The following is a 16,190-nucleotide window of genomic DNA, read 5'->3' as shown; positions in this document are numbered from 1 at the left end:
CGTAGGAACAAACTGCATTATTTTGTTTCAAACTGTGCTCAAGGGAAGCCAAGACCTTGTAACTGGAAACTTACCAAACAGAGAATTCTAAGACTAAATTTAGTGTTCTATTTAAAAAATAAAATAAATCGAACATTGTGTTTGTTTATCTTTTATATGTTAAAAAGGAGAGAGAGTAACCTAGTTCACACTAACAACCTGAGAAGAGTATTCAAAGAAGTGAGAAGAAAACTAATCCTTTTGGTGAAGAGGGAAATCCTTAAGAAATTATAATGAAGTGGCATGAAATAGAGGCTTTGCAGCCAAACTTCCAAGCAACACAGCCTCTCTAATCTCCGTTATATACAATTTTATTGCGGTCCAGAGAACATTTAAAACTGTTAAAAAATAAAGGAACTTCCATGGACAGAAAGTAGGAGAGAAGATTGGTGGGTTTTACTTATACGGGCATTCTCTGGCTTTAAAATGTATAGATACTTAATTGCTTGTTGAACTATATTCTTCATTTAATTATGTGTGAATTGGTTTTCTCTTATTCATGTTAAACTCTAATTGGAATGAAGAACCTTGAGATACCATAGAGACTCTGTAATACAGAGTATCAACAGGTTAATTTGTGACACTTTGATGTGACTTCAACCAGCCATGGTCTCTCTGCTAGCTCTTACCTTCCTCTCCTGCCTCTTCTCCCATTGCTTCAACAAACATCAAGCACTTTGGATGAGGCACAGGATTCAGATTGTCAGTGATTCCCCAGTTCTGATCCATGGATTAGCATTATGTTAGAACCACCCAGAAAACTTGTTAAAATGCAGGTTCTTGGGCACCATCTCCAGACATTCTGGTTCACAAAGTCTAGTATGGAACCATGGAATGTGTATTTTTTGAGGTTCCCCGGATGATTGATACACAGCCTGATTTGGAACCAGTGAATAGACAGTTCTCTAAGACAAAAACAATATTTATTCTTTGGTGGCTGTTATTTTGCATCGTTAGACTCATTTTCATGTTGAGACGACATAATAGAGACTGATCAAGTTCATTTGGAAGATGTTTATGCGTACCGACTGGCACTTAAAAAGCTCTTTGTTTCCGTATTCTCTTTGGGTGAGCTTTGATTGGGGCCTTGGCTAGTCTAGAAAAGGGCCATAGCTGAGTATAATCTGTTCAGGCTCTCAGTAATTTTACGGAATACCAGTGCAGTCCACTGGTGTAATTTGGGGTACATGTGTGTAAACAGGTGATGTTTCTTTCTTTTTTTTTTTTTTTTTTTTTGCCATTTCGTTAAATTCATCCGATTTCTGCCATGGCAGAAAATTTTATTATTTTAGTAATGCAGTTAAGTCATGAAATAAATTGTGTCTTCCTTAGATTGCAGGACTGATAGCTTCTTATATGACTCTTATGAATCAGAATTTTAAAGGATAATATTTAAGTCATTGGCATCTTAATCTACTTAAAAAGCCCTAAATGGCACCCACTTTGGCAGACATGGCTGTCATAAAAGAAATTTTGAGCGCCTACTAGGTGCTTAATGACACTGGGAGCAAGGACTCATAATTTCCTGTGTTGTTTCTGCAGACTGAAAGTGTGGTCACTTTGGTGAACCAAGGTAGTGTGATATATGAGGTTAGACCATGAAATCATCGGTGAGTGCAGACACGGAGCACATTCACATTTGTTCTTTTCTGCTACCTTGATAGCTTCAGAGTCTACCAGCTAGATGTGTCAGACAGCCCTGCTGGAGGTATCTTTTCCCAAGAAAAAAGACAGCAGGAGTGGAGGAGAGAGTATCAGACTGCAAGTCAGGATGGCTTTGTTCCACTTCTGCCTCCGCCTTGTACTTAATCCACCATGTGCCACTTTCTAGCCATATGGCCTTGGGCAAGTTACTTGACCTCTCTGAGTCCCTCTGTCCTCTTCTGTGAAAATGGGGATAGTATTCACACCTGCCTCAAAGTGGTTAAAAAGATCCAGTGACCATCCAGATATGAAAGCACAGAGCCCAGCACTGGGCGCACTATTCACTCTGTAAATGTTACCTGAGGCTGAATCTCATCCTTGCAGGCCATAAACCCCGATTTGACTTTCAGAAACAAGGAGAGCGATAAAGATCCTAGGAGAGTTCTGAATATTAGGATCGCCGTAATAGCAGATAGGGAGTGATTCCAAGCAAAACAGAATAGCCACGGCAACTCCCATGAGGTTTTGTGTACGGACCACTTCTCCCTAGTCATTTAGTCATTGAATAAATGGTCATTTCTCATTCAAGTCCTCACAGAGCTTGAGTGGCCTAAGAAGCTGCTGTGTTCTCTTGACCCACCCTTACCCCCTGACTGGCCTGTAGCTGGGAGGAGGACTAGCAGCTTCTCTGTCTTCAACCTTCAGGGCTCTGATGTCTCTGTCTCTGTGAAGCAGGCCTGATTCTTGCCCCAGGCAGAATTAATGATTCTTTCTTTATATGCTAACACACTTGAACCTCTATTATAGCACCTCTTTCATAATGCTTTTGTGTGGAAGTTGATTGTTTGCATTTTGATCTTTCTCTCTCTATTTTAAATTGCTTGAGGGCATGGCGGGTGCACATAGTGGATACTCAGTAATTGTGGGATTAATATAGATCAGAGCACAGAAGCAGTTTCATGGGAGCTAAGAGCACAGAATCCAGAGCTCAACTTCCCTAGGTTCATATCCTAGTTCTGCCAATAGTTGTGACCTTATACAGGTTCCTCCACACCTAGGAGCCTTAGTTTCCTCATCTATAAAATGGGGACAATAATGCTACCTACCTTATAGAGCTGTTGTGAAAATTCAATGAGTTAAATATATGTGAAGCACTGTTCTCAGTGATTGGCAGATAGTAATGTGAATTCAGTGGTCATGGTGGTGGCTGTTTTTTGTTTTTGTTTTTTTTTTTTTGAGATGGAGTTTCGTTCTTGTTGCCCAGGCTGGAGTGCAGTGGCGCGATCTTGGCTCACTGCAACCTCTACCTCCCGGATTCAAGTGATTCTTCCGCCTCAGCCTCCCGAGTAGCCAGGATTACAGGCATGTGCCACCACGCCTGGCTAATTTTGTATTTTTAGTAGAGACGGGGTTTTTCCATGTTGGTCAGGCTAGTCTCGAACTCCCAACCTCAGGTGATCCACCTGCCTCTGCCTCCCAAAGTGCTGGGGATTACAGGGGTGAGTGTGGCTGTTTTATAGCTTGAATCTTTCTTCTGAGGTTTTTTTTTTTTTGGAGGGTGTGGTGGGTGGGGATACGGAGTCTCCTTCTGTTGCCCAGGCTGGAGTATTGTGGGGTTATCTTTGCTCACTGCAACATCTGCCTCTCGGGTTCAAGTGATACTCGTGCCTCAGCCTCCCAAGTAGCTGGGAGTACAGGAACCCGTCACCACACCCAGCTAATTTTTGTATTTTTTGGTAGAGAAAAGGTTTCACTCTGTTGGCCAGGCTGGTCTCGAACTACTGACCTGAAGTGATCCACCCGCCTTGGCCTCCCAAAGTGCTGGGATTACAGGCATGAGCTACTGCCTGCGGCCTACAGTCACTTTCTAAGGTTAAATTTGCCAAAGAAAACTACAGGGAACAGTCCTTTTTCTTTTTCTTTTTTTTTTTTTTTTTTTTTTTTACTACTCATACAAGTTTAGTAACTCACCACCTGAAAGTTCCTTAGTTTCTTCATGTGTGGGTACCTGACAGGTACTCACGATTCCATGTTCAGTTATGCTTTCTTTTTAAAAGTATGATTCTTTATTAAAGCAATAGTATAGATCCGTTAGCTAAACATAAATTATGATTAATATTGTCAAAGAAATAGAAATATCCACTTAGACTAGATTTGAGGTGGCAAATCGATTTCTTCTTCAGTGCCCACTTTGATCCATTGATCAAAGGTGCATGTGAGGCTGGGCATGGTAGCTCACACCTGTAATCTCAGCACTGTGGGAGGCTGAGGTGGGCGGATCACTTGAGGTCAGGAGATCGAGAGCAGCCTGGCCAACATGGTGAAACTCCGTCTCTACTAAAAACACAAAAATTAGCTAGGCGTGGTGGCATTCACCCAGCTACTCGGGAGGCTGAGGCAGGAGAATCACTTGAACCCAGGAGGCAGGGGTTGCAGTGAGCCGAGATTGCACCACTGCAATGCCAGCCTGGGCGGCAGAACGAGATTCTGTATAACAACAACAACAACAAAGTGCATGTAAGGAAAGATTGTGGGCCACATCCCGACTCTGTGATCGGTTAGTAATGTCTGTCACAAATACGGCTTGGAGGAGTGGCGGCACATTGGCTGTACCTGTATTGAATAAATTGTTATCAGTCCCCCAGGTCACCCTGCCTTTTTCCTTTTCATCTTAAAGAGGAAAGAAAGCTCTTTCCTCACATCATGGTGCTGTGGGCTTGTTTACAGTGTGGTTTACCACACCATCGTTTTCTGCTTCTGCTTTGGTAGCTAAAGCTTTTCTCTGGCAGTTTTAGTTGCTTTGATGTTTTAAAGTGTCAAATCTTGGCACGAAAGCTTGTTGCCCCGGTTAATAACTTACTCTAATTACTCTAGTAGATAGCTTTAAAAAAACAAAAATGGAGAGAAGTGATTAAGCAGGCGGTTGATTGCCTGTGTAAGCTTCCTCCTGACTAGGTGATATTGCTGTTGGAGGAAGACGCTTTCCTTCACTCCTTGTTGGGTGGTTTTTTTTGGGGTGTGTGTGTATGTATGTATATGTGTGTGTGTGTGTGTGTGTGTGTGTGTGTGTTCGTTCCTTTGCTTTCCTGAAAGATAATGGAGAAGGAAAAAGTAAGATGAGTTCCACCAAGCTGAAAATGAAACTACTGGAAGAACGATTCTTGCCATTACCCCCTGAAAAGCAGCCCTGCATTTCAGCTGCTAAGAAAAGCAAGACACTGTTTGCTCTTTCCTTCTACTCACATGTCCGGCATCTGTCTTGACTAGCTGAAGGTTCTTTGATTTCTGAGATGTTCTAAGTTGCCTTTCTGCTAGAGTATCTTTGATAGTTTCTTGAAAGCCTATTCCTCCCCGACTAAATACAGTAACTACAATTTGAACATAGCTGAACCCTTTATAATTAAAGGTTTTTCTCATACCCATGGAAGGGTTGAAATAGGTTAACTTCACAGAGTCCCTGCAGATTTTGCTTAACACGTTTTGATGATTTTAGAGAGGATTTGTCATTTAAGAATAAGTCATAATCAAAACAAACAAAAACCACAGCAGTGTTTGAATCATGGCACCATGATACTACGAAGATGGTTTATAATTAAATAAAAGAATCAAGTTCTCAAACTGAGAAAGGGAACAACTTCCCAAGACACACAGCATTTTCTACAACTGCTCTAAATAAGATGATCCCTGGTCAAAATGAACAAACTTAATAATGACCTCCCTTTAAAGTCAGTAATCTGGTATCCTTTCTGTATTTATCATTTTATTCATTTCTTGTGTTTAGGTTCAGAGGGGAAATCCAAATGCCTCTAACCCTGTGAAGCAGGTGTTGGTTTGATTATTTAACATTCTGAATTCTAGGATGGAAAGAATGACTGTGACCATCTGATTGTCTTCCTTTGCCAGCTTTTAGAGCTTGGAATCTTAATACTTTTTCAAAACTGTACAGCCTCTAGTTGTGATCTATTAGGCAATTGCAATTTGTTAAATGTCTGGGGCCAGACGCGGTGGCTCATGCCTATAATCCAGGTACTTTGGGAGGTGGGTGGATCACGTGAGGTCAGGAGTTCGAGACCAGCCTGACCAACATGGAGAAACCCCATCTCTATTAAAAATACAAAATTAGCTGGGCATGGTGGCGCATGCCTGTAATCTCAGCTACTCGGGAGACTGAGGCAGGAGAATCAGTTGAACCTGGCAGGTGGAGATTGTGGTGAGCTGAGATTGCACCATTGCACTCCAGCCTGGGCAACAAGAGTGAAACTCTGTCTCAGAAAAAAAAAAAAATGTCTGGTAATCTTGCCTATTCTTCCTCATGGTGTGAATCTGGAGGCATTCTCCATTCCCCAAACATTTACTCAGCACCGACTCTGTGTCGAACATAGTAGGAGGTAAGAAGAGGAATATTTGGGAGGCCGAGGAGGGCGGATCACCTGAGGTCAGGAGTTCGAGACCAGCCTGGCCAATTTGGCGAAACCCTGTCTTTGCTAAAAATACAAACATTAATTGGGCGTGGTAGCGGGTGCCTGTAATCCCAGCTACTCTAGGAGGCTGAGGCAGGAGGATCACTTGAACGTGGGAGGCAGAGGTTGCAGTGAGCTGAGGTCGCACCACTGCACTCCAGTCTGGGTGACAGAGCGAGACTCCATCTCAAAAAAAAAAAAAGAGGAATCCGATGTGGTCTTGGTCCTTGAACAGCTCAAATCCATAGCTGTCGTGTTCCTGGTCACCTGGGGTCATCTACATCTGAGTTCTTCAGAGTATCAGGGGCCAAGTAAGGAAGACGGCTGTGCCCTGGTCAGGTGATGGAGACGGGGTGACCTAAAGGTGGTGGTTCCTACATAGCTCATGAATTCCAGCTGGGCCCTGGAGTTGCAGCGATGAGAAAGCAAGACCAGCTTAAAGACAGACCCTGATTTGCTTCGGCTTAGTACAGCTGAAGAAGGTAAACTGGGGCAGAGGAGGAGCCTTCTTCACTTCAAAGGATAGCAATTCCTCTAGAATTGTGAGTTGTCAAAGCTGGAAAGGAACACAGAAATCTTGTAGCCTAGTCTGTTGTTTTACATACAGGACAAATTGAGACCTAGGAAAGGAAGTGCCTTGCCCAGGTCAAAAAGTTAACAGAAGACTCGGAGCAAGTATGTGAAAGGGAACACGACAAAAAGCAAGACTTTCCAACACTTTCAAGCCAGCCTGTCAGATGTATGTACTCAAAATGGAATGTAAACCTTTCTCTTTGACTAATAATAATTACTTCATTGTCTAGAATTTCCTGTGGGTTAAAGACACTACAACACCTTAGTTAAATGTAACTAATCCCCAGGAAATTACAGATCTGTGTTTGTTTTAAAAATGATTATTTTCTGTCATTGGTATTTTGTCCGAGACATTTGGACATCTAGCAGCAAGGCAAATGCATATCTGTGTCATTTAACAATGTCAGCAGGGACGGTACCTCATCTATTTCAGAGTCCTCCACACTGTGGATGGCACAGGGTATGCACTCGAATACTTTTTGAGTTTATTATGCATTGTGGAAACACAGTGGACGTTATATTCTGACAGACCTGGATGTGAGTCCCAGTTCTGTCACTTACTGTCGATGTGGCCTTGGGCAAGTTATTTCACCTCTGAAACTGTTTCCTTGGATCTGTGAAATGTGGTGATGAGTGTATATGTGTATCAACACACACACACACTTTCCTTTAAAACAATACTTTGCAAGGGTCTAAACCCCAACATGGTACCTACATATATTGTGGTTTTGTCTTTTGAGGGGGCATTCTTATTTTTATTTCATGTCAAGTTGCAGAGCTGCTTGCTATTAGGATTCAGCGGAGGCATTGGAATCTAAGATTGTGACAATCTGGGGTTTATCTCTGAGAAATGACTGAAAAAAAAAAAGTGTCCTTGTGATTTTTCCAACTCTGTCATTGATAACTCTCCGTTCATGTCCTACACCCACTGCCTTCTCCTCGTCTCCCTTTGCCTCAAAGGAAACTAATGGAGCCATAGAGAAAGCTCTGAGATATAAATGACCTTGTGCACCTTTAATTGAGGACAGAATTTGCTTAAGTGCATCCAAAAATCCACCAGTGGTTTACTGTACAGTCTGCGTCCCGGCTACACTGGCTGTTGGCTGTATAATTTGTCTAGTTTTGTCTGGAGTCTTAGACTATTCAGCTGCTTCAGGGCAAAATCTTTTGGGGTGTCATTAAATGAGATTGATAATTGGCTTCTGATGAATATTCATTGTGACTAATGACTTTGGGCAAATTTTACACATACTATCTTTCCATTCTCCCACTGAGTGAGATTTTGATAGAATCATTTTCTTCAACTTGCACTTCAATTATATATTCACAATATCCTTTTGTTGACTACACTCCAAATTATATACTTTCATTACTTTTAAAGTTTGTATTCTGTGAGGAATGAACATAGGCCTTTAGGACTTTTATTTTTAGAAACAGGGTTTAGAGTTATTTTAAAAATAAGTGGCAAGTGATACTTTACAGAACAGAGTGCATTATTTCTGATTGAGCATAGGTATATAGTAAGACTTTTCTTGTAATCAACTGACTGTCCTTAAGTAATGATGCACATAGTTTATGTCATTTGGTATTTTGGAAAAGAGCCAAATAATTCCCTGTTTTGTTTGTTTATTTTCTTAATCAAATGAGTAATGCATTTTACCCCGATTGCAGAGATTTGGCCCTTAGAAAACCCAGTAATGAAATGATCAAACACCTTAAAAGCTTGATTTTTTTCTTTTATGAAGGATAAGTAATTTTAAAATCTTGGCATTGAGGTTGGTAGGTTTGCTTTTGAGGTTAAAAAGACATGAACATTATCTGAAGATGAGATCTCTGCTACTTTATCAGTTTAAATAGGCTTTTGACCCAAACCAGTTTAACCTAAAAAGAGTCACATAATCAAGTTCTGTCTTAACCAGGTTCATTCTATTAAATGACTTTTTCAAAGAGAATCACAAATTAATTCATGTGATGATGTTACCTTCATTTGTATGGGACCTTGTAGATTTTGAAGTGCTTTTATTTATTTATATGTTTTGGAGTTAGAGAGTAGGCATATGATTGAACGAATGGGCGAATGGATGAATGAATGACTTGGTTTTCCAAAAGTGCCATGCTTGTGTGTCTAAGCTTGCTGTTTTTGTTTTAGACATTTTTTTCTTTCTTTCTTTTTTTGGGGGACAGAGTCTCACTCTGTTGCCCAGGCTGGAGTGTAGTGGTGTGATCTCAGCCCACTGCAACCTCTGCCTCCTGGGTTCAAGCAATTCTCCTGCCTCAGCCCCCCGAGTAGCTGGGACTACAGGCATGTGCCACCATGCCTGGCTATTTTTCTGTATTTTTAGTAGAGATGGGGTTTTGCCATGTTGGCCAGGCTGGTCTTGAACTCCTGATCTCAAGTGATCCGCCCACCTCAGCCTCCCAAAGAGCTGGGATCACAGGCGTGAGCCACCGCGCCCTATCTGTTTTAGACTTTGAGTCATGTACCTTACTCTGTGAGACTCATGGGAATGTTGATACGCTACTGTTAAAAGCCAAGTTACTAAACTGTCTTTATTCTGTGAGTATATTCTAAGTAAAAATCATATTTTATTTATTCAGGACACATCCCATTAACTAGTGCACGTGTGTGTGTTGTGTGTTCTGGGCCACTGAGAACATGGAGGTGAGGACAGGATCTTCCTGTACTTTACAGTCAGGAGACAAACATGCAGCCAGTTATGGTCCAGTTAATTAATGGGTGCCTATGGGCTGGGCGCAGTGGCTCACGCCTGTAATCCCAAGACTTTGGGAGGCCAAGGTGGGTGGGTCACTTGAGGTCAGGAGTTCGAGACCAGCCTGGCCAACATGGCGAAACCCCGTCTCTACAAAATACACAAAAATTAGCCAGGCATGGTGGCACACACCTGTAGTCCCAGCTACTCAGAAGGCTGAGGCAGGAGATTTGCTTGAACCTGGGAGACGGAGGTTGTAGTGAGCCGAGATCGCGCCACTGCACTCCAGCCTGAGTGACAGAGTGAGACCCTGTCTCAATAATAATAATAATAATAATAATATTATAATAATAGGTGCCTATGCACAGGGAACCAGGGAAGACTTTGAAGAGGAAGTACTTACACAGAGACCTGAGGGAGGAGTTTGCTAGAGGCACAAATCCAGGCCAGTTTGGGGGACGGGTGGAAAGGGATGGGAGGAAAAGGAGTACATGACTCTATCTAAGTGATGTATTCCAAGGACAGACTTGGAGAAGACGGTACAGAGTGTGGCTATAGATGGCTGCTGTAAAGCTAGACTGTGGGCTGGTGGAGCCATCTGGGGCCAGGCTTGTCCCCAAAGACTTCTGAGTAGGACGTGATGGGCCGGAACCTGCCCTTGAGGAGGAGCGCTCTGGCAGCTAGTTAAAGATGAGCAGAAAGAGCTGAGACCCAGGGCCAGTGGAACCTTCCAGCCTGACTTCAGGGTGGAATCAGGTCAGAGTTGGTTCATTCTCCACTCAGTCAACACCAGCAAGGAGTTTTCATCTCTAAGAAGCCCTGAAGGGATTAGTTTTATATATGTATATTTGATATGTATATTTGATTTGTATATTTGATATATGTATATTTGATATGTGAGATATATATATATATATATATACACACACACACACACACATATATATATCAGTCTCCTTTATATGAGTACTTACGGAAACAGAATGGGAAGGGATGGGTTAAACCTGCGAGCCTTGATGGGGTCACCGGGAACTGTTCTTGGGTGCCTGCTGAATCAGATCCGGTTCATGGCATGGACCTGGCTTCAAGAACAGGGTCTGGGGGAAAGAGTCAGGGCAGGTGGGGGTGGGGAGTGGCAGCCCTGGCTTTAACACACAGCTCTCACAACTGTGAAACATCAGCAGAATATCCAATTTAAAGCTGTTCATGTTACACTAACCTCTGGGATTCTTTTAACTGGGCCTTGGCATGTCACTCTTTCGCCACGTAAATGTCCTTCTGTCAGCAAAGGCCAGTTAACAGCTTCCAAAAGAAGCAAAGTCCTCATGGGAACAGGCTTCCCTGAAACCAAAGAAACATTAAAGAAAAAAAGACAGAAAGAAACATGTGTTGTTGGCTTTTGTCACTTCATAGCTATATCTCCAAAGGTTGTTTTTTTTTTTCCTTTCTTTTCACTATATTGAATTTTGTAGCAATTGTATCCCTTTGTAGTATCTTTGTTTCCTAAATTTTTAATTGCATCAAATACTGATTGTATGATGTCTCTAGCTCTCAAGAAAAAAAAGGAATACAAAATAGGGGCAAGTCAAAAGACTGTGGAGAGGAAGGATTAGTCAGTAAACAGTGCCAGAGCAATTGATTACCTATGTGGAAAAAATAAATTCTCACTTCAGTCCTTAAACCTAAAGTAATTCCAGATGGACTGAAGAGTTAAATGCTAGGGGAAAATTTGGAGGACTTTCTTGGGATAAAAGCAGTAGAAACCATCATGGAAGAAAATATTTGTCTACGTAATTATTTAGACCTTCTCTTTGCCCAGAAATTCAAAGAAAATTAAGGATAAATTATTTTCAAAACATTACAAAGGCTGGATATTCTTTGCATTTCATCAGTGATTGCTTATAAACCAGTAAAAATTACTAATACTCATTTTTAAAGTGGGCTAAGGATATGAATAGACCATTTGTCTATTATATAAATATAGTGAAGAAACATATGACAAAATGTTCAACCTTAGTCCTGATCAGAATAAAAATAAAAGTAAAATAGATACCATTTTAAAGCTACTAACTTGACTACAAGGAGTAGTGCTGGTGAGGGGCAGGGAGGCCAGAATCGTGGTGTATGGCTGGGGGTGGGGGCTGTAAAGAGCCTCCATCCTTCATCTATTCATTATACTAACATATTTATGAGACATGTATTTATTCAGTGCCTTGAAATGTTTATAACCTTTGTCTCTGAATTCTACATTTAGGAACTGTAGATACAAATTATTGACCTGTATGATGATATTACTTAATGGTAGTAGAGTAGTTAAATATATTAATAGCATGGGAAATTCATCGAGTATCATTAAAAGATATTTTTTCTAAGAATATTTGAAGAATATTCTGGATTTGTGCCTTTAAAGCATCATTAAGAGATATCTTTTTCTAAGAATATTTAAAGGAAAATGGCATCAAATAATGTTCACTTTTAAGAAACACAAAAGAATACTGTATTTATAGTCATCCTAATTGTATTTTAAAAGGGAATATATGTGCTTGTGTGTGTGATAACCTACAATGTTAAATCTTCTGATGGTGGTGGCATTTATTTTAATCCCTTTCACCATTTTAAAAATTTTCTATTTCGTATATTAGCTTTATCATCAGAAAAAAAGATTTTTTGAAAAGAAAGCTCTTACTAAATTTGAATTAGGGTGATTGGTTAACTTAGAATGATTTCTCCAGGTTTTTCAGCTTATCATGTAAACATGTTGAAAAATTATAGAATTGTATTGCTGAAATCAAATGGCAGTATCTCCTCCCTTGGATTTGTTCATCGATCTCTGCTTTGCTCTGTTCCAGCTGACTGCCTGCATCCACGGGTCTGCGGCGATGCTCTACCCCATGTACTGGCAGCATGTGTACATCCCCGTGCTGCCGCCGCATCTGCTGGATTACTGCTGGTAAGGTGGCTGGCCCTGTCCTCTGCTTCTCCTTTGCCCTGATCTGACCGGGCATGTTAGGTGTGTCACTTGTTAATGCAGTTGGTGACTCTACATTAAAAATACTAACTTCATCCAGCCTGGACAAAATAGTGAGAATCCATCCGTACAAAAAAAAAAAAAAAGCCAGGCATGGTGGCACATACCTGTAGTCCCAGCTACTCAGGAGGCTGAGTTGGTAGGATCATTTGAGCCAGAGAGGTTGAGGCTATAGTGAGCTATAATTGTGCCACTGCACTCCGTCCGGGGCAACAGAGTGAGACTCTGTCTCAAAAAAATATATATATATAATAATAATAATAAAAATAAAAATACTAACTTCAAAGTGGCATGGATTTAAGACCACCTGATTGCATGGCCCTTTCATTTCCAGTTTTCTTGTATGTTATGACACTCTGAAGAGTACAAGAGAGTAGGTAGTAACTTTTCACATTTCTCAGTTTGGGGGAAGCAATGCACCAAGAGGTTGCACGTTTGTTTGTTTTTTTCCTAAGACAAATTGTAAACTGGGGACAAAAACAATTGAGATCTCCAAGGTCTTCAAGTTTCAGCCATGCCCTGGCACATTCCTTAAGACTTGTGCTCACTGTGGTTTGGGAGCACAAGCCAGGCAGCGCTAAACCGTCTGAAGTTCTTTGAGGAGAATTTCACTGTTCAGTGAAACAGACTTTAGTAGAAGGAAGAAACAAAGGTTTTGGCGACAGCCCTGCCATCTTGGGCAAGTCACTTGGCTTTAAGACTTTGTTTACTCATCTGTAAAAGGAAGTTGTTCAATACATAATCATACAAAGATGAAACAAGATAACATATGAAAGAACCCCATGTAGAAAAGCTGGCTCGTGGTAGCTCAGAAAATGTTTCCGCAGACACGTCATCGTCCTCACTATCTGTCTTCAATAGATTACCAAAACAGACTGTCTTTGTGACCGATTTGGATCCCTTTTCCTCATGAATAATTTCTTTCTCTAGTGTAATGCAGTTAAAGACATTGTCTCCAAACAGCTCAAGTCAACAGAAGTCCATAAGGGAGCATGGTACACAGAGAGGGAAAGGGACTAACTGCATGCCGGATATTGAGAGCTTCAGGAGAAGGGAAGCCATTTGAGGGTCATAGCCCTGTTGCTTAAGGACAGATGACACGGGACACTGACCACTGGTTCGGAGTGATTGAGTCCAGGTCAGTCATACTTTTGCTGGGATCTCCATCCCATTTTGCAATCATCTCACTGGAAAGGTCCACCCAAGTAGCCAGGTTGTCTAAGGAGCTTGAAGGCATTCCACAGTCACTCCTAATTGGAACGTGCTGGGCTCACCCTCTTCCCAAGATGCCATGGAGATAACAAGGACGTAACTCAGGGCCATCATGTGAAAATCAGTGGCCCTCTCTCATGCACAGCAGTAAGTGAATGGGCCTGATTCGCTCTTTATTATATGTCTTTCTTATCAAGGTGAGTTATCTTATTCGTGCCTCTCTCCCACCTCTTAGGAGATTAAGGGGCAATATGTTTTCTACCATGTGGAGTATAGAATCCTGGCTAATTTTGAATTTCTTCTTGATTCATCAATGGCTGAACCCCACATTTTTTTCACTATGTCTCTTCATACTTTGGTTTATTTTGGAAACTATTTTCAGTTAATGGTGACGCCCAGATACTGCTGGTCTAGATTTTTGTGTTCATCCCTTCTTGAGTGGGTAGGAGATAAAGTAATGTTTGCAGATAGGAAAGGATAAGGATGTAAACCCCTTATAACAAATTCACCATGTGACATTAAATGTTTGTGTTTGCTCTGTTCCTCAGGGAGTGTTTTCAAACCCCTGGGCCCATCCCAGACCCCTCCCCTGTACCCAGGTCTCCAGCCTCTCTCCTTCCATTGGAGACTCTAGGGAATGCTGGACTCTGCCCTAGTGAGGCTGCTCCTTCTGCTCCCAGACTTCAAAGGGGAGATTGTTAGACTCCTGTCCCCGCTGCCATGGTCTGGTGTGAGCTCTGCCCTGTCATCTGGCTTCTAGCACAGCCCCTAGGAACCTTCCTCCCTCCCATGTCACTGTCATCTGCTTGTCTCTGGGATCTTCATCACCTATTTGTTGAGATGTCCACATCTCCTTCCCATCTTATTCTCTGCTGTCTTCAGTGGCTTCAGAATCCACACTACTGGCCTCCCCTTATTCCCACTGAGCTCACATTTGCACTGTTTTGTCATCTATAGTGAGATTACTTTACTCCCTCAGAGAGGCCATGGAGTAGCACACACAAGGATAGGACGGGGCTAAGAGGAGGACGCCTGAGTCCCTGTCTCCGCTCCGTTACTGCCTGGCTGTGTAGCTTAGAGCAAGTGCCTTTGCCTCTCTGAATCTCTTCTCTGTTGAGGGCTGAAAATACTGCAACCTGTTCTTTAAACTGTTTCTAGGATGAAATAAAATAACGTATGTGCTAATGCACTTTATAGACCGAAAAGAACTATCAGCCACCCAGCAGGGTGACATCTGTGTCATTAACCGTCTGAAGCTCACTCAGCCCCCTCTGGTTTCCTGCTGGCCTCCTTGCTCCAAGTCTTTGTAAGCTCGCTCGCTCTCTCTCTCTCTCTTTCTCTCTTTCTCTTTCTCTTTTTTTTTTTTTTTTTTTTTTTTTTGAGACAGAGTGTCGCTCTGTCGCCCAGCCTGGAGTGCAATGGCACAATCTCGGCTCACTGCAACCTCTGCCTCCCAGGTTCAAGCGATTCTCCTGCCTCAGCCTCCTGAGTAGCTGGGATTACAGGCGCACACCATCACACTCGGCTAATTTTTTGTAATTTTAGTAGAGATGGAGTTTCTCGTGTTAGCCAGGATGGTCTCGATCTCCTGACCTCATGATCCACCTGCCTCGGCCTCCTGAAGGGTTGCGGTTACAGGCGTGAGCCACCGTGCCTGGTGTTGTGAGCTTTTTCAGTTGAGCAGCTGTTTCCCGATGCTGGCCATGTCTCAGGCACTGCACTAAGTGCTGGGAAGACAGGGATGAGAGTCAGTTTCCAGCAGAAGAAACTCAAACAATTGGGTGTCGAAGACACAGGCCCATAGACAGGCCAGAACTGCTCCTGGGTTTTTCACCAGTTCTCTGCAGGCTGTTGCTTCCCTGGCCTTGCCACTGACCCTGGGCACCCCTACCATTTTCTTATCTGCTCCTTGTCTGGAAGATACTGCTGGTGAAAGTCTGAGAGCCTTTGCAGAGAGGACCTGCTAGAGAGTGGTGCTGCCTAACCTTAGCTTGCCCTCCTTCTCTGCAGTCACCCCTGAGCCCTCACTCTCCCCACCATGTGCAGGCTCAGGGATGGGGATGCATTGTCACATCTGGCGAGAAGAGGGGTACATAGGGTCTGTGTTCCCACAACTGCCCTCCTTCTCACCCAAGGCTGGTTACTTGCTGCCTGCCTGCCTCTTCCTCTCCTACCATTCCTGAGAGAGGAAGAGCAGTCTTTCCAAAGCCATTGACTTCACCTGGGCCTGGGTGCTGTCTCCTGAGGATTCTCTGGGACCCATCTAGACCTCTGTTTTCTCGGGTTTCATTAAACACCCCTTTCTGCTGCCTCCCTCCTCTCTTGCACATGTGCTTAGGTGCCCCATTCCTCAGATTCAACCTTTTCTTAAACTCCCTGTGCTTGAGCTTCTGAGCCAACTCTCTTGATTTCTTCTCACTGCCATATATCTCCAAAGAAAGGACCAAAAGGACCCTGTTTACTATCCAGTAGTGTTTGTTGTTGTTCAAATGAAAGCTTGAGGGGCTGGGCAGAGGCAGACAC

At 42.6% G+C, this 16,190-nt stretch overlaps 1 protein-coding gene across 22 annotated transcripts in view; it reads left to right on the top strand.

Annotated features, from left to right (window-relative positions):
• DENND1A (DENN domain containing 1A) overlaps positions 1 to 16,190 on the top strand; it is a 542,897-nt gene that overhangs the window by 282,565 nt on the left and 244,142 nt on the right. For all 22 annotated transcript variants that reach the window (XM_054501506.2, XM_054501505.2, XM_054501502.2 and 19 more), the window contains one exon: positions 12,277 to 12,377. In XM_054501506.2, the coding sequence (XP_054357481.1) occupies positions 12,277 to 12,377 (101 nt within the window). The remainder of the gene's footprint in view (positions 1 to 12,276; positions 12,378 to 16,190) is intronic.

The sequence above is a fragment of the Pongo pygmaeus genome, chromosome 13, assembly GCF_028885625.2.
Source record: "Pongo pygmaeus isolate AG05252 chromosome 13, NHGRI_mPonPyg2-v2.0_pri, whole genome shotgun sequence".
In the NCBI taxonomy this organism is placed as follows: Eukaryota; Metazoa; Chordata; class Mammalia; order Primates; family Hominidae; genus Pongo; species Pongo pygmaeus.
Note: the sequence above shows the minus strand (reverse complement) of the source record. Positions and strands in the feature narration are given on the sequence as shown.